Source organism: Podarcis vaucheri, assembly GCF_965113315.1.
Source record: "Podarcis vaucheri genome assembly, chromosome: 1".
In the NCBI taxonomy this organism is placed as follows: Eukaryota; Metazoa; Chordata; class Lepidosauria; order Squamata; family Lacertidae; genus Podarcis; species Podarcis vaucheri.
This window is the reverse complement of record NC_138759.1, coordinates 81,521,968-81,544,555: the sequence shown is the minus strand read 5'-3', so window position 1 is coordinate 81,544,555 and position 22,588 is coordinate 81,521,968. Positions and strand designations below refer to the sequence as shown.

The following is a 22,588-nucleotide window of genomic DNA, read 5'->3' as shown; positions in this document are numbered from 1 at the left end:
AAGGGCCCCAGTGAGAGCATATACCATGCATGCAGAACCTCAGTTTCAGTCCCTGGTGTCTCCCATTCAAAGTGGCAGTTCAGGGAGCAGGTGATGGGAAAAGACCCTTCCTTGCCTGAAGCCCTAGAGAGCCACAGTCAAGACTAGACAGCTGGCATGCGCATAACCTGACCAGGGTCATATCACCACACCGTACATTCAAACCACATGGCTTTCCCCAAAGAATCCTGGGAACTGTAGTTTGCTAAGGGTAGCTCTGTGAGGCCCAGAGTGGCTGGGGAAACGCAGGCAGATGGGTGGGGTAGAAAGAATAAAATTATTGTTGCTGTATGGGGGATCCCATATACTTTAAATGTATGGTTGAATGTGATCCTGGTGCAAGGTAGCTTCTTGCGATGAGGGTATTTGGTCTAGGCCGGGACTGCGTCAGCTTTCCATTCTCCCACTCACAGCATCTACACCCTCTTGAGGATCATCAATGTGGAGAAGAGGCGAGACACGGCCCGGGGCAACCGTTACCTGATGGAGCTGGAGCTGATGGAGAGAGGCCAGAGGACTGTGCGGCTCTCAGAGTACATCTATGTCCTGCTGCACCAGGGAAAATCAGAGGACAGCACTGAAGTGAACCCCGAGGGGCCTGCAACAGTGTCCACTGAATCTCAGCCATCACCTAGTGCCTGGAGCCTGCTCTATGGGAAGCCCATCCTGTGCCGACCTTTGCGGCTTAGCTGGAGGCACAATGTTATGGTGCATTTTGTGGTGCCAGGTAAGGGACTGTCCACTGCATCCCATAAATGAATGGCTGCTTTTTTAGGGACTAGTGGAATGAAGGGTAGGGGGGTGGGGTGGAAAAAGACGACTAGCAACCACCAACAGTGGCTTTTTTAAAAAAAGTGTGCTGAAAGTGGTTTGAGAGATGCCTTCCTTTCCTCTGCTGTATACATATATTCCTTTTGTTTTACCGTCACCTCTGCTCAGACATGTTTTGAGGTTTCTTTATAACAATGCAGCCGCCTGCAAAACTTGTTTTACCAGAGGGGAAATTGAGTTGAGTCTGCATATCGCAGGCAGCGATCCTTCATTCATTCTGCCTTCATTTCTCAGGGCAGGGGGTAAGGGCATGACTTTAGACCAAGAAAGGTTTGTTTGGGACCTTGGCCCAATTCATGGGTTACTCAAGGGACAGTGTTGCTGCCTCTCTACTGTTGTTCCCTGGGGCACTCGGGTGACAGATGAAATGAGAAGATGGTTTTTTTTTGTGTGTTGTTTTTTTACAATATATCTGAGCTGCCATTCATCCTGTTGATTCTGTGTACCATACACATTTCATACAAAATATAACAAAAACAACTTCCTTTATGACAGTGGACAAATGGACACGCTATAAGACTATAGAAACTAAAAGCAGGGTGAGGCAACGTAACCCTTTAGAAACCCTTGATAAATAACAACATCTTAACCTGACACCACAAAGACTGTATTATCAGCAACAGGTGTACCTCTTTGGGAAAATCACATGGGAAATATCTTTATCCATACCCCAGTTGGGAAGCTAGTTCAGGAACTTCCCATAAGATCCCTCCCTCCCACAAGATTTCCTTATTTTGTGAATTACAGAACTACTACTACAGAAAACAGATGTGAGGCAATCTGGCTTTCCCCCAACAAAAAGGCAGTGAGGAGGCCATGGTGTTTCACTTACTTATAGTCAGACAGCTCTGTGTACCATGTCCTCCCCCACCCACCCAAAAAAGCAACAAGCCAAGTCCTGTACCACTGCGGGAAAGATAAAACCTGTGGCAAATTACCGTATTTTTTGCAACATAACACTCACTTTTTTCCTCCTAGAAAGTAAGGGGAAATGTTTGTGCGTGTTATGGAGCGAATGCCTGCGGGTGATGGGGGGGATCTGCTGCAGTCGTGAGCAGAGGATCCATGGTTCCCCTTCCTTCCCTCCTCTGTGGTTACAAAGCATGGATCCTCAGGATTTTTGCATTGGGCTACTCCAAACTCACTGTCAGATCACATGTCTGTGGCCACAGCATGAACCACAAAAATCATATATCCACTATTTCGTTTAGAATATTTTTTTTCTTGTTTTCCTCCTCTAAAAACTACGTGCATGTTATGGTCTGGTGCGTGTTATAGAGCGAAAAATACGGTAATTAAAATTTGTGTCTGTTTACACATACAAAAACCATATTCTGTGATGAGAATGTGGATGTGCCAAATATATGCCGTGATCTGGAGTTAAGGGTGAGCAGCGAGGTGGCTAAGTTTGGGAGTAATACCCAATGTTTCAGGATGCTAAAGACAAAAAGGAATTGCAAAGAGCTGCTAGAGATGCTCTCCAAACTAGGGGGATGGGCATTAACCTGACAAATTCTGTTCAGTGTAAGTGTTGGGAGGATATCCTCATGCTGGAGGATAAAGCTGTCAAGGCTATCATGATGGATGTATACTATATCCGAGTCCAGGATCAGAGACAGCATGTCTCTGAGAACCATTTGCGGGGGAACAGCTGTGGGAGAATGCTAATGTACTCAGGTCCTGCTTGTGGACTTTGCAGAGGCATCTGGTTAGCCCCTGTGGGAAAGAGCAGGTTGCTGGACTGGCTGGGCCTTTGGTCTGACCCAGCAGGGCTGCTCTTAACTATATATTTGTATTCACTCACTGTGTAATTATTCCCTTCTTCTGCTCGCCGAATGCTGAATTGCCACAGGCTGAATGCCACTGAAGTCTTGGCTATGCTTGAAACACATGCTGAGAGTGTTATTCTCTTGCCACTGCTGATATGTGTCCACATAGATCATACAAGTCTTTTGTCATGAAGATGCTCCCCCATCAACATGGACTGAGCGTGCTTACAAATGCTAACGGCCTGTTTTCATAACTTGCACAGTTAAAAACCAAGCACGCTGGGTACAGCAGTTCATCTCAGACATGTCTAACCTATACTTGAACACCAAGGATGCCAACTTCAACGTTATCCTGGTAGACTTTGATAGTGACGACATGGATGTGGAGAAGGCCCTTCAGGAAGCTCACCTGCCCAGGTAATGCAAGGAACATTGGAAGCTCGGGAGCTTGTTTCATTAGGTTTCTGTGCCTGCACAACTCAAGTCCTGAAGCCACCGCTGCTTGATTTCTGAGCTGGACCAATAATGATATCCAAACACATTACTTTGGATGATACAGTGGGTACAGTTGGCCACTAGGTAGATAAATAAAGCCATTTAAATTATCTACAGCTTTATTTCCTCTCCAGACTTTTCAGTATTGTGCATGACTAGCCTGCTTTTTAGCTGTCTGTAAACATGAGGCTTGAAGAGCAAATGGCAATAGCAGAAACGCCCTAGATCATGTGTGTATGGAAAGGGGGCAACGATAGGACCATGCCTGCTGAAATCAGATGCCCTATTAAGCATGTTGTGTCTGTGTGCACACTGCCCTTGCTACATCCATTTCTCCATTCAGTCTGTGTTATGATGATGTCTTTGCTTTATGAGTTGTGACCAAATACCAACCTGATGACTTAATCTGCAAATAATATCCTTATGGCTTCAAGTTTCAATCAGTTTAATTGGTAGATTAAGACTGCAACTCTTAGCACACTAGAGAGTGCACCCCACTGAAAAGAATGGCATTACTTCTGAATTGGCATACATAGATTTGCACTGTAATGGACTTTAAACTTGGCATTTTAAACTAGATCCTTTGCATGTTTGCTTGTAAGTAATCCCTCTGAATTTCATGGTACTTCTTCCCAATTAGGTGTGCAACCATAGTTGCTTAATCAGTGACAGACCACTTTAACTAGTGGGCCTCAAAGTTAAAGGACAGTTATTCATTTGCTGAGTCTCTTTTCATTCAAGCATGTTACTAATAAAGAACAAGAAAACATTGATGTTCCCTTCTAAAAAGAATGAATAATCTATTTCCCCCCATTAAATTGCAAAGTATTGCAACCCTTTCAACAGTTCTAAAATGTATCCACGTTGAGGCTAGGGTAGTATGCAAATTTATTTAAATATACTTAATTCAGTTGAGTTAAAGGTATATCATTTAATCAACTAAAAATATGTAACTGTCTCTAGCCTGCCTTTATTGTAGTTTGGTGTTTTCCTTCAGTTGGTGGGACTCATATCTGTTTCCACCTTTCTGGTATTTGGAAGTCCCTGGTTACACCTATTTCACTGGTGTGCATCTTCTTCACAGATACCAATACTTGAAGCGCACAGGAAACTTTGAGCGCTCAGCAGGACTGCAGGCCGGGGTGGACGCCATAGAGGTGAGGACCGAGGGCAAAGGGGATAGCTGTTCCCAAGACTGCTTCATACCTGATTGTCATGGCTTGCTATGCCACTCTTTGATCCCTCAGGATGGCAGCAGTATTGTGTTCCTGTGCGACCTGCACATCCACTTCCCCCTCAACATTCTCGACAGCATCCGGAAGCACTGCGTGGAGGGAAAGCTGGCTTATGCGCCCATTGTCATGCGGCTGGGCTGCGGGAGCTCTCCGCGAGAGCCCAATGGTAAGTGAAACACGTCTGGCTGCTGAGGAAGTGGAGGAGGCTGGACTGACTGACTGACTGTCTGAATGAATGAGGCTGCTTCCGTGAGAGGCAGCATGGCTACATTCCTCACACAGCCAGCTTAGTGTTGGGCAGCAAAAGTTAGTTAAATAGCCAAAGTGCTGGCACTATAATTGTGCCCTTGTTCCCATCTAGCCCTCTTACAGGATGCCTACAGACACAACACAGATCACTGAGATCACCTGGAGGAGTGCTGTTAATTGTCCCCCAATTGGCCTCAACTAGACGTTGGGCATTTAGTGTCACCCATCCAATTCTGTGGAGCCCTCCTCCGGCACAGATCTGGCAAGCCACCTTCACTTTTAACTTTCTTGGAAGTCTCCTAAAGAATTTTTATGCCAACAGGCCTAAGCAGCCTCTTAAAACTTTCTTGTGTAGCCAGTTGTTTTAATGATTGTTCTGCACTGCTTTCGGTGTTTTGTTGTTTTAAATTTTAAAACATGTTTTTATATTGCTGTGCACCACCCTGTGTGAGGGCGGCATGTACGTTTCATAAATAAATAGAAATAAATAAAAACGTCTTATCTGAAACCCTCCTTAAAACTTCACTCTCATTGCTCTTAAGCAAGAGCAGAAATAACATGCAGGTTGACAGCTGCTCTGTAGGCTTCAGCTCAAACCTCTTGTGGCTCCGTCAGGGAAGTTTTGTATCCCCTTTGCAACCCAGCAGAGAAAACCCAGACCATTTGCCTGAGGGGCGCAGCACAAGTTCAGAAAAGAACCCAGGAGTCTTGGGCTCTGACTCTACTGCTGGGAAACCTAACTTGGCTGCTCTTCTCTAAATGGTTTTGACAAGAAAAGCCCTGAATAGTCACGCTGCCAAGTGAGACTGTGGAGAGAGATTCAGTATGTGTGTGGATGTTTTAGCAGTAGAAAGCAGCAGGGAAGTAAGAGAGAGAGAGAGAGAGAGAGAAAGCATACACCAAAGTTATGATTTTTAATACCTGGTGTTATTAAATTATTAATTATTGTGTCAGCGGGTCCATATATTTTATCTGAAATCTTCAGGCTATTTGGACTTCGTGCAGTAGGCATTCCTTTTTGCCAAATACTTGTCACTTGAAATCTGTTTCATATTGTTGAAATTCTGGGGCAGAAAACAGATTGGGCAGCAGAGTGAATACGCTTGCCTTCTCCCAGGGCTCTGAATTTGTTAAGAACTGCTACCAGTCAGCACGGACAAGGTTGTCTGGGTCAAGTGAAGCTGGGCAGGTACTGGAACAATGTGTGGAGGCACTAATGGGTTGGATGAGGGACAGTAAATGGAAGCTAAACCATGGTGAGATTGAGCTGCTATGGATTGGTGGTTCCTGAGACCAGGAAATAGGAATGCCTGTTCTGTACAAGGGTGCACTGTATCACAGGGACAGGTGCATAGTCTGGGGGGGGGGGACGACTCCTGGATTTTACTTTACCTGGACAGGAATAACCCAGCTGCAGTAATCTAGGTACTAGTAAGCTCCTGCAATCAGCTCTATGTGAAACTGCCCTTGAGGATGGTCTGGAAACTGCATTTGGGGCAAAATAACAGCAGTCAGAGTGTTAATGGATATGTCTGCACAAGACCATATAACACTGGTTCTCAAAGACCTGCGCTGGCTGACTGCATGTCCCTGGGCCTATTTAAAGTTTTAGTTGTAAGTCCTAAATGGCTCAGGACCTGGAGATCTGAAGGAACGCTTGGGGCTGGCTGTGGAAGGTTCTTCTGCAGCCCCTCTTTAACTAGAATCAGGCGATCTGGGACTTGCCAGAGGACCTTCTTGGTAATTCACATCCAAGTGGTGGAATCATCTCCCCACTGAGCATGTTGGGGTGGGGGCAACATGGCCCTGTTGTTTATAACAATAGATAGATCAATGATTTTTTTCACTATATTTTCCTTTTTTGTTTTAATTGATGCTTGTATTTTAAATTGTTGTACCTTGCCCTGAAATCACTACTGAAGGGGGGGCACAATATAATTTCTATAAACAATGAATAAAGAAGAATAGAAACAAGTCCTGGTTTCACAGAAGTTCATCTAATTAAAGTTATTTCTATAACTGTTTTGAATCCACATGAGATAATATTTGCTGCCAGCAGAGGACAGAGTGGCTTCTTTGGGTAGCAAAATGAATGGGAGACAAGAACTGTCTAGGCTCTCAAGAATAGCCTTGCTTCCATATCAAGATCCTGGCAACATTCTTGGTTCATTTTTCTCAGGCTACTGGGAGGTGAATGGCTTTGGCCTCTTTGGGATCTACAAATCTGACTTTGACCGTATTGGTGGGATGAACACAGAAGAGTTCCGGGACCGCTGGGGTGGAGAGGACTGGGAGCTGTTGGACAGGTGAGATTTCTGGGATGGCCCAGAGCCCCCAAATCCCCCCAGTGCTGAGTAAATACCTAGTGCAGGACAAGGCAGGTTTATTGACTCTGGGTAGATAGCTGGCAACATTTGGTGTAGAGATGAGGATCTTGAGGTCTACTGCACTTTGCAGAGGCGTCTGTCACAAGTCAATGATATCATATGTGCAGGCCTCAACATATGTAGCATGGTTCAAGATCCCTGTTGCCATACCTGAGCAGGGTGGGCATAATCAGCACCACGCAGACAAATTTAATGCCCTAAAATACTATTATGTTTATATTAAGGAAGAAGGTGATATTCTCTAGCATTCTAGCCTCTCCCCCCACTTTTGTTCTTTCCTCTCTCTCTTTTTTGAAGGACAACAAAATTAACCCTTTCCTTCCCCAACAGCAATGTTCTCACCTTTTTTAATGAAATTCTTTGGAGGTTGTGTTTTCTGCTGCTGCACACACCTACCTACATTTTTAATTGAGAAGGGGCAAACTGCAGCACAGCCTCTCTCCCACCTCTCAACGCAAAGCTGTACCGCCCCTCCATCTATTGGATGTTGTTCAATTGACTTTGAAAAGGGCCTGGGGCTTTCATGCCAAATCTGAAATGTGATTGGAGCCTCTGCTGTGACTTTGCAGAAATGCCCCGAGGCTCTTGGTCTACTTGAAGATTTTTTCATTTCAAGATGTGCCACCAATTCCCAGTTCCTTGTTGTAGTGTTCAGAAGGCCGGGATGCTGCATTCACCCTTGATTTTAACCTCTGCTTAACAAAGGGGAAGCCATTCACCCCAAGGTTTGCACAGGAAACCTGCAAGGTCTCCCTGTCCCTGACGTACACTGGGAGAAGTGAAACCCTTTCCCCTTAGTTGTTAGATGAGTGATATATATATATTCTTCAAAGAATAATGAAAGAGCCAAAACCGGGATTTCCTCATTTATTTCTTAATTTATAAGCTTTCTTTCAACCAATCTGGTAGAGCTATCAAATTATCAAAATGTCTTTAGAAATTTAACCATGTAGAGTAAATTGATTTTAAAACTTGCATGCCAACATTGCAGGGTCACATAACTCAACTGAGGGCCCTTCGATTGCTGCAGTCTTAGAACAACCTCCTAATTTTCTTTGGGGTGCTGCCAGCACACAGCAGAGGCAGGGGCCTTTGCCCCCACCAGTGAATTTTGGTCCCTTCTGCTCTGCCACCGAGAGAGTCATAAAAGAAAAAGCATTGTTTATCTGTCCTGCAGAACTGGCCCCAGCGAACTGTATACTTGTCCTGTGGTAGTCTTCCCTTAGCACCAGGGAGTGTTAGAAAAGCAAAAAGCAACACTTTCAAGGCTTGTTTGTATGACCATGTCCTTCATGAGTGGCTCAGCCTGGAAACATGGTGAGGGAGGTGTCACCATGCCATAGTTGCAGTTTTGGATTTGGCCAACCACAGTGATCCTGTTTCTTGATAGCCTTTGGATTAATATGGACCAGCACAGTAACTTTCATGTCACTGTGAGATCTGTCATTGTGAGGGTACTTTTGAGATCTGGTGCAGACGGCACTACAAGTGGCTGGCTCCCCACAAACTTACCGTATTTTTCGCACCATAGGACACACTTTTTCCCTCCTAAAAAGCAAGGGAAAATGTGTGTGCGTCCTATGGAGCGAATGCAGGGGGGAGGCAGGCGGGGAAAGCCCTCAAGAGCCGCACACAAGCTTCGTGCGCTCTTGCGGGCTTTTCTCCAGGAGGGAGAAGGGACTGACTGGCCCCCAAGAGCAGCGCCCTCTTTAAAGGCTGTGCGGCTCCTGCAGGCTTTTCTACGAGGTGGGGGAATCCCCCCACCTCCCAGAAAAGCCAGGAGAAGCCGCAGCCCCTTTAAAGAGCGTGCGGCTGCTGCAGGAGGTGGGGGAAGCTGCAGCAGATTCCCTTCTCCCGGGCTCCCTTTGAAGCGGCAATGTGGGAGGGGAGCAGCTTACACTCGTGTAAGCAGCTCCTCTCCCACGATCCTCCGCTGCAGCGGATTCCCTCCTCCGTGATTGCTTTGAAGCAGGAAAGTGGGAGGGGAGCAGCTTACACTCGTGTAAGCAGCTCCTCTCCCACTTTCCGCCTTCAAAGCAACTACGGAGGAGGGAAGGAAGGGGACGCTGCTCACGGCTGCAGCGGAGTCCTCCTCCGTGATTGCTTTGAAGCGGCAATGTGGGAGGGCAGCAGCTTACACTCGTGTAAGCAGCTCCTCTCCCACTTTCCTCCTTCAAAGCAACTACGGAGGAGGGAAGGAAGGGGACCATGGATCCTCTGCTGGCAAATGCAGCAGATTCCCTCCTCCTGGGCTCCCTTTGAAGCAGGAAAGTGGGAGGGGAGCAGCTTACACTTGTGTAAGCAGCTCCTCTCCTACTTTCCTGCTTCAAAGCAATCATGGAGGAGGGAAGGAAAGGGACCATGGATCCTCCACTGCTTGCGGCTGCAGCAGATTCCCTCCTCCTGGGCTCCCTTTGAAGCGGCAATGTGGGAGGGGAGCAGCTTACACTCATGTAAGCAGCTCCTCTCCCACTTTCCTGCTTCAAAGTGGAGGGAATTCACTGCAGTTGCGAGCAGAGGATCCATGGCTCCGCTTCCTTCCCTCGAAGCAGGGTGCGGGGGTGCAGGGGGGAAAGAGGGCAGGAAATAGATGCCGGGCAGGAAGACACAACCACACTTTGACCACTGGAAAGTCTACCCCAGCCTCCCCAGATTTCCACTGAGACGGCCAGGCTAATCTCGATGGCCATAAGTCAGGCTCAGCATTATTAACTGATAAGCCATGGTTCCCCTTCCTACCCTCCTCTGAGGCTCCGTTTAAAGCAGCAAAGCGGACAGGAGCCGCCCACTTTGCTCCTTTAAATAGTTTATTGCAACATTTGATTCAGAATATTTTTTCCCGTATTTTCCTCCTCTAAAAACTAGGTGCGCCCTATGGTCAGGTGCACCCTATGGAGCGAAAAATACGGTACCATTCACATGAGTGGTCTGCTCATCATGATGCCAGAAGAGATCACTTTTTTTCTTCCGTGACCAGAAAAAACTGCAGGTTCCCAATTTTTGTATTCACAAAACAGCCATGATATTGTGTGTTTGCTCTTCTAGCATTATCCTGCTTATGAATATGGACCACTTACTGAGCATTTATTTTCAAGGAGTAACAGGCAGCAATACCAGTTCTATCCTCTCTTATGTCAGCATGTTTGACACCCGAAAAGGTCGCCATCTGGAAGCAGTCAGATCCTAGCAATGAAGGATGAAGAAGACAAGAGTTACGTGTCAATCTGAGGCCTTTATTTTTGTAGTCAGTGGCCAAAGCAATTTATATATACTCACAATAATAAACAGAATATAAATAAAATATGCAACTAACAACAAATCCCTGCATGCATATCCTTAGGCACTAAGTGTTTGCCCACATCAAAAGATCTTACTTTACCCTTTGGAAGTTCAAGCTTTGGCAAAGCTTAAGAGAAATTTTAGAAATCTGGATTAGCTGATCAGAATCTCTCCCTAAATGCCATGCAGCCCAGCAGGTTTGTTCAGGTTTGCTCTATGGGTTTACTCAAGAGTAAGTCACAGGGAGATGAATAAGACTTCTTTGTGTAAGGGTGTTACAGCTTTGGTTTGCAAATGACACACTGAACATGCTCTCAAATGTGTATGCTAAAGAGGTGTGAAGGGGGTATAGTTTAGGAGGCAGTCTCTAAAAGCTGTTTCCATGCATGACATTTAAAAGTAGTTTGTTCTTCAGTTACCACACAATGATAACTTTAAAATCTCCATTGGCAAAATGTACATTCCGTTTCTTTCCCACATTATACCCTGTGTTAGCAAGGGTGAGAGAGTCTCAGCATGTGTTTTAGTGGCATAGTTGAAAGTGGTTTAAGTCCTTAACAGATGTTTAGTTGGAGGACTAAATGACCTTTCTGTCTCTTGATTTCCTTCTGTTTGGCTTGCTCACAGGGTGCTTCAGAGTGGGCTGGAGGTGGAACGTTTGCGACTCAGGAACTTTTACCATTACTACCATTCCAAACGTGGCATGTGGAATTCACGCAGCAAGAAGACACCCAAAGACTAAACACCAGCCCTGCCCTCAGCTGATCCCCACTCCTGGTCCTCTTCGGGAGGCAAAGAGGAAGCAGCAGCTGCCATCTTGGCTTTGCTACCTGTGACTCGGCACACCTTCCACACTGCTGCAGGTGCCCTCCTGGATGCAGCATCGGTCAGAGGCCCTGCGCAAGGGCTCTCGGGAGTCGAGGGTTTCTACTGAACTATTTAAAGCAAACCATGTTTACTTTGGGATTTTTTTTGTGACTTTTCTTAAGGGATCTAATTTCTTAGTCAGAAATTGCATTTATTAACTCAGTAGTACTGAAAGGTCGGGATTCCTGCTGAAAGGGAGAATGGGATGTGCCTTCCAGTATTACTACAGCCAGGAAGGAAGGTGCTGGGACCGCTACACAAAGCTCATGCAGCTGCCAGGGGAGGATCACTCTTGTTACTTGGCTCATAGTTTTGGCACCTGAAAGCAAAGGAAGAATCTTCAGTGTGACAAGTGCTGTTCACTCCTGAGGTGACTGGGCCTCAACACTATATCATGGTCAAAGTTGGGCCCTCAGGAGAGTTCAATGTCCTAAGAGGATTTTTGAGGGAAAGGCTCATGTCAGGTTTGGGGGGGGGAGTGTTTCAGTCTTTCTAAGTGAATTTTGGGTTTCTGGCCCATCTGCATATTTTCTGGATCTGTCTTAGGTAGAGGCAGCCCCAAATCTAGCCCCCTGTGATCTTCCTACACGTACCTGCTGCTTCTGTGACTGATGAAGATCATGCTAGGATGGAGATTGGGGGAAAGAGTTTCAAGAGAGAGAGGGCACGATCATGAGAGTGCCCTTCACTACTCTCAGAGCCACTTCAGATGCAATAATCTTGCTAAGGGGGCTGGGGGTATAGGCACCTTGTGCTTCCTGTTCTTCCACATCTCAGTCTTATCAGAAAGAGAACTTGCACATCTCCCCTGCGCTGGAGGTGCAGAGACTCCCAATGTGAGGACATAGTCCAGATAGGAACAGTACAGTTCTCTTTCACACTTCAATGAAATGGCAAAGGAACAGAAAAGTATTGAGGCCCTTCCACTTTCTTTTCCCATCACAACACATTCGCATCAGAATTGGCTTGCACCCTTCTCATTCTTCCCTTTCATCCTTCATCTGTTGTTTGGTACAAGGAAAGTATCGAGTAGCTCTCTGTGCCATCTGAAGTGGCCACAGAGAGAGTAGGTGGGTTTCTGTATAACCATCAGCACTGGAGCTGCCAGGAATTAAGGAGAAACCCTGGGAACCCATGAGTGCTGAGTTGCTCAGTGAGCCTAAGCTTCCAGTTACTGCCCACTCTTCTCCAGTCACCCAACCAAGCTGATGGAAGAAAGCTGGGTACCATCCTCATGCTATGAGGTGTGAATACCCACCACCATAAAAACCCTCATTTTGGGGAGGGGATTGGATAGCTAGGAAAATCAGGATGGGCTGAAAGAGCGGACTGGAGGACCATGTTTTCCTCTAATCAACATTACTTCCAGAGGAACCCCCCTCCTTTTCCACACACAGTTGGAGAAGTAGGTGAGGTTTCACTATCCTCAGGTTCATCTTCACAGGCTGCTGTGGTTGGGGTAACAGAAAGGGACGGTGCAGGAATCAAAGGAGGGGAGGGCACAACAATATTTCCAAGCTAATTTCTGTGAAATTATGAGGTAGAAAGCTGTTTTCAGAAAGTTATGTCTGCTTTTGTTTTATTTTTTTATTTTTATTGATATTGTTATTAAAAATAAAGTAAATGTCTTGGTTCTGATTATCTTCCAGGTTTCAGTTTTGGTGCTTTGCAAATGCCATCTGAAAAAAGGTTGATTTCCACTGCAAAGATCCTTCCCCTCCCAGCCATGCAATGGTATAGGAAGAGTATTGTGTTGTGACACTACTGGTGCACTCAAACTTTGCCTCACTTAGACTATCCCCAAGAGGGTCTGACCCTGCAATTGGTGCTGTGCTGAAGACTTCTCCCACTTTCCCCCAAGCATTCTCTATCATAAATGAGAAAATAAATTGCATTCTGAAATTATCAAAGTCATCTCCCTGGTGCTCTGCATTCTGCAGCCCCTCCAAGCCTGTGACATCCCAGGCTGGGCTTTGCTGTAAGCACAGGAAGCTGGGAGGGTTGTCTACTATGCTCCCAGCTTTTAAGTTATTTTTACTTTTAAAGAAATCAGTACACTTAAAAAAAATGTATTGGGAAGCGCTTCCCTTAGAAACAAAGGGAAGAGCGCTTAAATCCAGGAGCTAGGTTGCCAGTCGCCCCAGCTTCAGGTAACTCCAGGAGAGGAGACCATGGAGGAAATTCATCCCATGGGCCTTTTCAGATCAGGAAGGCTGCAGAGTGCCAGGGAAATACTTAATAGAAAGAAAAACACACCATAGTCTTCTTTGCAAAATTACAAATGCCTTTTAAAGCACTTTGTGAATGAAGCAGAAAAACAGAAGTCTCTTTTTACAAGGGAAGAAATCTAAAGAAACTGGAGGGCATGTTTGAGCAAGTACTACCCAAAACACCTTTATGCTTCAGCCTGGATTTGCCTGCGTGGTCACAATGGCATCCGTGAGAACTTCTGCTGGTGCCCTCTCCCTTTGTCATGCTGTGGATGGTGAACTGCCCCCGCCCCACCTGTGGAAAGTGCAGTGGGGAAAAAGAACGCTACTCATGCTGAGCGCCTGGTTGCGTTAAATGGGGGCAAGAGAAAGGAACATTGTATTCGTTTCTGTAAGAGAAAAACAACTTTCTGAATTTTAGAAAAGGCATTAAGGATGAGAAAGAAATGCCTTCAAACTGACACTCGCATCCAGATTTCATCAACGCTGCTCTGCCCTGCCACACAGGTTTCACCCTGGCCGGCCACAGCTGGGTGTGGTCACACTGAGATGCTTTTGGCCTATATTTAGCTCTAAAGAGAAGGGAAAAAATAGAAGGCAGGCAGTGCCACTGAGAAAAGGACACGAGAGGCAGGAGGAACTCTGCAGGTGCTAGGAAATTTGTTCATTAAGAAAATGTGGCTAAATGCATTTTGGGTTTTTGAACAAAACACACTTGGGGGGGTGGGGCAACACTATTAGTCTGATTCTGCCATGATAGAATGTTCCTTTTTGCTAGCTCTGGAGATTCAGCTAAGGCTGTTTGCAATGCAGACTCTTTCAAGCATCAAATACATGGATACAGAGCTGATGGCAAGTTACTACAGCCTGCTAATCCCTACAAAGGCATAATCAGAAGAACAAACTCATGAAAGATGGCACCTCATCTTCTCTGAATAATCGTGTCCCTGATTAGTGCTCCCTTTGCATTTTGTTTCAGGAAAGCCAGGATCTCATTATAGAGGAGCTGACTTCCCTGCATTAATCTTTTCCCATTCTGGCCAGACCTCATAAGGAACGCTGTCTCTGCCACAATAGCCTCACTTAAGGCAAACCATGAACAAGCAAGCCTGCTGGTGCACAGAACTGATTAACAGCAGGGCAGCTAGAAAAGAACGATTAAAAAAACTTTGGTCCCCTTTTGTAACGTACATAACACCAGCTTAATGTTAAAATATTTTTTGCTGCTGGAATAAAAAGATATAAAGCTTATAATTGCTTGAGAAACAACATGTGAATAATTGAATGATAGTGTTTAAATAATGAGTTTGTTATATATTTGATAATAGGTTTTTTATTATCGGTGTTGTGTTTTGTATCAGGGTATGTGTATATTAAAGAGGGGGGAAATCACAGCATTTCTGCTCCTTACCCACAGCTAAGTCATGGTTTTCAGAAGCTGGGTCTCAACCTCATCACTCCTTGGAGAGGATCTGGTTCAGCACACAAGTTAGCAGGCCTCAAGACTTCCCTCTTGTAATTCATTAGGTCTACAACTATAACAGGAAGAAACTTCCACCTCTCACATATCACCTCAAGGCACCACATTTATGCAGTCTCCATGAATCCATTCTTAGTCTCTGGGCAAGGAGGAGATATAGAGCACATGCAGTAAATATCATCTTGAAATACTCACCTAGGCCAGAAAGGTTAGAGCCACATCTAGAGCCCATTACACACTGACCCATGCAATTGCATTATACTGGTGGCCAGCTGTGCATCAGACAAACTGGAGTGGGTGCTTATGCTGCTGGTTCCAGATTTTGCATAGTATTGGGATCAGGCTGTTTCACCCGATACTATTCCTGACTGCAGTGGTACAGCTAAGGATATCAGACCTTCCATATCCACCCCATTGGACTTATAGGTGCCAACAGCTGAGTTGGGCTAAGCTGAAAAGTCAATGAAACCTGCTGGTTTTTGTTTTGGATTTGTTCTGTCATTAAAGCTCCATGGGTATGGGCCCAGGGTAGTGGAAGGCATGTCTCATCTCATTTGTTCCTCTGAAGACTCTTAAATAATCAGAAGAAGGCATGATATGAGAACCCCACCCTCCTAGGCTAGACAAAGGCATCAAGGAACAAGGGCTTCTTGACAGGAGCATCTTCCCTATGGGAATTCCTTACCTAAAGAGGTCCATCAGACCCACTCACTTGTTATTTTTCATAGGCTGGCCTTTTAAAGCTATCACTTTTATTTCTGGTTTTATCTTGGCTGTTTGAATACAGGGATAGTTGCTTATATTGTTTTAATTTAACTATATATTAATTTTTATTTTTGTTGTAAACCTTGGCATGGCTACTAAGTGTGCTCTATATTTTTTTTACACAAAAAAACAACAGGAGTAGTCTGTCACCTGGACTTCTCTAGCTGAGCACCTTCCACTGCAGCACAAAAACAGCTCACCATCACCTTGCTTTGCTTACAAAACACAACAGGTGGATGACCCAGAAGAAAATGAGGAGAGATGCAAAGAAGATATCAGCACTGCCAATATGTGTTGTCATATACAAAGCATTTCCCCATGCAATCAAGATCAGAGGTGGGGCAGAAGATAGATGGGCATCCACCCCTTGATATTTGGGACACCAAGGATTTCTGATTCCCAACTGTTCAACAATAGCAACACCAACAACAAAAGCTTTCCCTACCTCCTCCTAAATCAGGCTGCTGAGATAGCTTGGGAGCTGGGGACAATCAGTTCTGAAAGGGAAAAGAAATTAGGAATTATTTAATCATGCACATCACAGCAACTGCTACCTACAAATCCATGGGCTGAAGCAATCCCAAAAGGCAAGGGAGCAGCTAAGCAAGAGATACGTATGGAGTTTCTTTCCCACTTATCAACTTGACACGCTGGAGGCATCAGCATAATGGAAAGTGAACTTTTTTCCTTTTTTTATTAAAAAAAGGGTATTTGGCTTCTCATTGGTTGTGCTTATTTTCCAAACAAAAATATTAATTGGGTACTGCTTCCAATGTCAGTTAGCAAGTCACTGCTAGCTTGCACAGCCTCAACAGGCAGATAAGGATTCATTTTCTTCCCCCTTCATTGCACAAACACTTCTTCTACGTTCTGCCTCACCCACCAACCCATCACTGCCATAGGTGACTTAGAAAGTGTAAACCCAAAGTCAAAGCATTTCTTTGTTAAAAAACCAACCTAGTACAGAAATTCACCCTAACATACCCAGTCACACGAACCGTTTCCGTAAAACCTTGGACCCTGCACTGAGTTGTCATGATTGTTATATGAATTATGATACTGTTCAAACCCAATTTAACTAGCAGAGTTGGGCCTCACACCTCAATTGGTGAGATCACTGCCTAACACTTGCAGTGGCACCTTCAGGCAGCATCACATCAGAGAACCATTAAATACCGTAATATTCCCACTAGCGCCTGTCCTCTCTTGTAGTACCACTCTGGTTGTTCTCCCTTAAAAAGGTGCCCTGCAGTTGCATAGCAGGACATGAGGACAACATGAGCAACATAGTTTGCACATCATGGTAAGTCAAACCATGGCTGATGAGGACCACACAAATATGCTTGTTCCCAGAGCAGAGCTGACATCTGCTTTGCACCTTTGAGCTCATGGAAGCATGGCAGCTAAAGCAAGCCTTGGACTTAGTGTGTCATCTGAACCCAAGATTGTGATTAAACTGTCTCCTCCTTAACCACAATCTACAACCAAGAAAAAACCTTGGCTACACATCACAGTTAAAGAGGGAAAAGCTCGGCCACAATCTCCAGTTCAGATAACTGTGCTAAGCCAAGGCTTGTCTTAGCAGCTGTGCTGCACCACCTAAAAAGACTGGAGCAAAGCAGGTGTGATCTCCCCAGGAGCCAATACATGCAAACATGGCCACTGAGACAACCCAACCTGAAGGGAGGGACAAGTGAGCTAATGTGGGAATTCTGTCATTTATTTCAATAAACGTACCTTTGGGGGCAACGCAACACAAAAGGTGGCTTACATTTCATTTAAAAAATTAAGAATGCTACAAAACTAGACTATTTACATTACAGAGGTACAAAATTATTTCAAACAGGCAAGCCCAAAATAAACAGAAATACATGGACTGGTGGTATCTCCACGGTAAAGCATTTGCTTTGAATGGAGAAGGTCCCTTGTTCAGCCCTGGGGCTGCCAGCTTAGTGCTGACCTATGACATTGCCTTGTTCATAGGTGCTTCTCCAGCTGTGGAATGCCCTTGCTAGCGAGGTGCACCTGTCGCCACCATTAATAACTTCTAGGAGGAATTTGAAAATGTTCCTGTTTACCCAGGCATTTGGTGGTTGAAGAATATTGTTCCTGGCAAGCACAAGAACACTGGCTGGAATAGTGCTTTGAACTGTACCTGCTTTTAGAATGCTTCTAACCGTAATTGCTTCCAGAATGGTTTAACTGTTTGTGTGTGTGTGTTTTAAGAAATGTGGACCTCTTTGCTGCGCTAGGCTCTTTCAGGAGGTAGGGCAGGATACACCGTAAATTGAATAAATAGCAATAAAATCCCTGATACCTCTAGGTAGGGCAGAGAAGACTCCCGCCCGAAATCCTGGAGAGCTGCTGACAGTAAGTGAACCAATGATCTGATTCACTATAAGGCACCGTTTCCTATGCTAAAAAGCCAAATTTAGATATTTGGAGGCCATGGACAACTACACCTTCTCTTTAATTTGCTTTTTGGTTTCCCCACCTCTGTTAAAAACAGTAATAGGTAGGGTGTTGCTGAGTTACAGCTTTAATTTTGGGGGGTATGACTGTTCTTTTCATCTTTTGTTGTTTTTAACTGCTGTTTTGGAAGGGCATTTGCTTAGGAATTTTAAAAATCCTTTTCTTTCTGGGGAAGCCAGAGTGAAACACCCCCCCATATATACACACATATTTGCCTGCCGATGAACAAGCACAGGCCCTAGCTTGACTAAGAGAATCCGAGCATCTCCCTGGGGCCATGAGCGCCACCCAGTCAGTCACACCCAGCTAGCGCACTCTTTCTGGCACACCCAGCCAGCAGTTTCACCATCAAGAACACCTTCCTGAGGTTGTCCAACTCACCGCCATCATAGGATCCAGTTCTGATAAAGAACCTGGAATCAGAACCAGTCCTGAGCCTGTGAGTAAGCATCCTATGCATGTCTGCTCTGAAGTTAAGTCCCACTGAGTTCTCTTTACCCCTAGGTGAGTGTGCATTGCAGCTTCAGTTCCCTAACTGAGAGGGATGGTCTGCAGTAGATTTTTTACTTTGGGTCAGGAACTTTTCATTCCCTAATACTATATTTGTTCACTCTCCACTCACTCTAAGATGTGTTCCCCATCTTTTTCAGTCAGGTATTTACGGTAGCTTGCCTTAACGATAACGATACAGTAAATTCACATAGTTTAAAATCAGAAAACCCATGTACTGTTATGTTCAGCAAACGAGAGAAACAACAGCCAGCACCAACCCTAATGCCAATTTAACACAGCTGTTTTTAATTGCTGTTTTGGAGGACCATGTTAGTATGTTTCATGCATTTCCTCTTTTAATATGTCTGTGTGTGTGTGTTTAATTCACCTTCTATGGTTAACCTCTTTAGGAACTTGGATCCAAATGACAAGCCGTGCACGAAGAAAACAAAATGAATAATTGGTGAAACAAAAAGGGTTTTAATGCCCAAGAGGGATTTTACCTTTTGTGTGGAGGGCACAGGAAGCAGTGCTACATTAGATAACCTCAGAGGACAGAGAAGCTCACATGCTAAAGGGTGTTTCTTCAAGACAGGCTGCTAGATTATGCACCTAGCTGCTAAGAGCAGTTCCATGTAAACTGCAGTAATCTAGCCAGAGGTTTACCAAGGTTGCATAATGGATGAAACTTTCCTCCTGCAGTGAGCCTATATTTGAGGTATCAGATGTAAGTGGTAAAAATCAGTCATAGATCTGGCCCAGTGATATCTGGACTTTATTTGAGCCAGTGTTCACCAACAGAGAAGCTGCTTTAAAAGCCAGGGTTGGTCCTAGAATTGGGGGGGAGGGGAGAGAACCTTGGAGCACTTTTAATTAACTCTTTTATCAGTTAATGTATTACTACTGGAGTCTGATAAAGTATGCTTGGCCCTCAACACCAACTTTGTTGGACTGGTCATGTTGTGTGGATGCCTGATTATCGTCTTCCAAAGCATCTACTCCGAACTTAAAAATGGAAAGCGTAATGCTGGTGGTCAACAAAAGAGGTTTAAAGACTTTCTCAAGGCAAATCTAAAAAAAGTAGTATAAACACCGACAACTGGGAAACACTGGCCTGCGAGTGCTCCAGTTGGAGGACAGCCTTTACTAAATGTGTCATGAACTTTGAAGACACTCAAACTCAGAATGCAAGGGAGAAACGTGCTAAAAGGAAGGCACACTTGGCAAATCCACACCGTGATCAACTCCCGCCCAGAAACCAATGTCCCCACTGTGGAAGGATGTGTGGATTCAGAATTGGGCTCCACAGTCACTTACGGACTCATTGTTAAAACCGTGTTTATGGAAGACAATCTTCCATAAACAAAGAAAGAAGAAGGAAGTTAAATAAAACATTCAATGCTCGGCTCCTGAATTAAGATGTACCAGGGCTCAAGCCTACCAAGGAATCACAGTATCTTGTCTTGGCAGGTCTCCCACTAAACCCAAATGTGTGAGAACTACATCATAATCTAATGGGAAAAGAAAAGCACTCTGTGCATGGTCAGAGGCAGCACTCCCTCCCAAGTGCCAAGTCTGGGTTGTAGACATCAAAACAAGCCTTGTGGTTAAATTCTGTTTCTCCGGGCAGAAACTAGAGTACTGACAGATATAATGACTTGCCTAAAACTGCCGTATGGGGGAAATGGGATGCGGAGAATCAAATTCATGACTCCTAAATTCATATACTTCCCATTCTCTTCTGCTGCCATGTGGCAGGTTTATTCTTGCTTTCAATCCTGTACTTTGCATTTTACAGCTAGGCTAATCTCATCTCAACAAATTGCTGTAAACCTGATTTATGGCAAGCTGACCTGCAACCCGCTCCTGCCCCCATCTGCATATACAACTGATTCCATGTTCTTCTACTTGGCCTTTTCCACCTCTTTGTAACACAGAGCTGAGGGAGACACTCGAGTCTTCCCATTAGACAATGAACAAACATTTCCGAAGGAGCACTCCTGACCTCCATCTCTCTTTCATGCCAGGACATCGATAAGGTATTAGAAACCACCCCAGAACTGGCCATATTGAGTATTTTCCAAGACAACAGTGCACACTCACACTGCAAAGAACTCGTAAGTCACCTACTCTCAGCAGCCAGGAGGGACCTGTCTGGAGTGAACATGTACCATGGGTACCAAACCATATGGGAAACAGCCCTACTAGAAAAACTTGCCAACAAATTGAAATTAGCACAGGAACAAACAAAAGAGGACGCCTTCACCCCGGTATGGCTTCCCTTCATTACATACACAGTCCAACAAGAACACACTGAAAGCATGCAAATTGATGTGGCTAACTGGATCCAAAAACTCGTCTCCCTCACACATGGAAATAAAACTCACTGCAGCCAACTAATGTCAGCCATCCATGCCCTGGGCCCCCCAACCTCTCTCACCAGCAACAAAAAGTAATAAATGAACAGAAAGAGAACCTACCCACAAGACGCTGACACAGAAACCTTGCACATAAAAGAATGAAAGTTTACTACCCCCTCTTCTCCTGCAACCCTATACGGTGGTACCTCCGGTTACAGACTCCGCTAACCCAGAAATATTACCTTGGGTTAAGAACTTTGCTTCAGGATGAGAACAGAAATCATGCAGCGGCAGCACAGCAGCAGCAGGAGGCCCCATTAGCTAAAGTGGTACCTCAGGTTAAGAACGGACCTCCAGAACAAATTAAGTTCTTAACCCAAGGTACCACTGTGCTGTCCATAAAATTAGTGTCTCACATCACATATAACTGATCTGTAGAAAGGATTCTATGAATGGAAAACAGAGATGCTCTGTATGTACCTTCATAAATCAATAATTCCTTTATAAAAACGTTGTGTTGTGTTGTTTTTTTTTTTAAAAAAAGTTGCAGTGCTTCAGCCAGGCCACTGGGTGCCAATGAACAAGCAAGGTGACAATTGTAGCTGGAAAAAATTAATAACAAACTCCCTCAGGCTCTCTGTGAGAGTACGAAACAATACTCAATGTGAGCTTGTTTCCTAGCCCACTTGAGATACAGGCAGGGAGCCTGGGGAAAGATTTGATTAGCCGTCTTCTCCAGAGTCTTCACAACCATTTCCTAAAGCCAACCTTTAACCTTTGGAAATGCTATGGGGCCGACTTTTCAGTGCTATCAACGCTGACCATGAGACTGGTTGCTTTTCTGAGAGTGCATTCTGCAACATGTCATTTACACAGTAATGGGCATTAGTAGAGGATTTATACTGGACCACCACAGTTGTTTTGTTTGTGATACTACCTCGATGTCACTGCATTATTGCCCTTCGGAGAGGCAACTCTTGCAAAACATTGTGCAACAACACTTAACAGTGATCAGAAATTCATGTAAGTAGTATGCAAGAGGTTCAAAGGCAATTTGAGCTCTACTTATGAAAAGGTTTTCTCCAGACCCCTTGCTAATCATGCAATAATAATAACAGGGCTAAACAGCGAGCCTCCAAACTCAAGGTCCTCCTTGTGTTATAATTAGCAAGCATCTCTGTCTGGAGAGGGTGTTTCTCCTTCTGCCAGCATGTGGAGTGGGGCTATTTCTGCATCTCCAAGCACAGTACCACTCTGTCAACATCAGAGGAGCAAGCAGAGCCATGTTTGTGGAAGGATTTAGAATACAAAGCACTAGACTTGGCCTGGAAGCTTGAGGTTGGTCAGGGAGTTAGGACCTAAACAACAGCATAATCACAATGAAAGGTGAGGGCCAAACTAAGGGTGTTTGGAATGGTTTGGGAAGAGAGAGGTTTCGGTCAGATTGATTCCCCACCCTCCCAGCTACAACATAGGGTCCTGAGGTGCTTTAAATTGAAGTTGGATGTCAGTTGTAGAAGGCTGGGAGAGAAGAATGATCTTAATTTACAGAAAGCTACACACACACAGCACCAAGAATCCCCAATTTGCTGTTATTATGACAGATTTTGTACAATTCTATTAAATCAGAATAGTACCAAAAGAAAGAAAGAACAAGT

At 44.8% G+C, this 22,588-nt stretch overlaps 1 protein-coding gene and 1 long non-coding RNA gene across 10 annotated transcripts in view; one reads left to right on the top strand and one right to left on the bottom strand.

The window, feature by feature from the left end:
- The window catches only part of B4GALNT4 (beta-1,4-N-acetyl-galactosaminyltransferase 4), a 177,173-nt gene extending 164,381 nt beyond the window's left edge, over positions 1-12,792 (top strand). For all 6 annotated transcript variants that reach the window (XM_082242317.1, XM_082242319.1, XM_082242321.1 and 3 more), the window contains 6 exons: positions 453-766; positions 2,903-3,056; positions 4,219-4,291; positions 4,382-4,535; positions 6,798-6,924; positions 10,912-12,792. In XM_082242317.1, the coding sequence (XP_082098443.1) occupies positions 453-766; positions 2,903-3,056; positions 4,219-4,291; positions 4,382-4,535; positions 6,798-6,924; positions 10,912-11,026 (937 nt within the window). In that variant the 3' untranslated portion in view covers positions 11,027-12,792. The remainder of the gene's footprint in view (positions 1-452; positions 767-2,902; positions 3,057-4,218; positions 4,292-4,381; positions 4,536-6,797; positions 6,925-10,911) is intronic.
- Positions 6,931-22,588, bottom strand: part of LOC309514562 — a 55,905-nt gene continuing 40,247 nt past the window's right edge. For 2 of the 4 annotated variants that reach the window (XR_014212061.1, XR_014212062.1), the window contains 3 exons: positions 16,052-16,103; positions 9,913-10,188; positions 6,931-8,512 (listed from right to left, as the gene is read on the bottom strand). This is a non-coding gene — a long non-coding RNA (uncharacterized lncRNA). The remainder of the gene's footprint in view (positions 8,513-9,912; positions 10,189-16,051; positions 16,104-22,588) is intronic. The other 2 variants (XR_014212063.1, XR_014212064.1) reach the window with 1 other exon arrangement.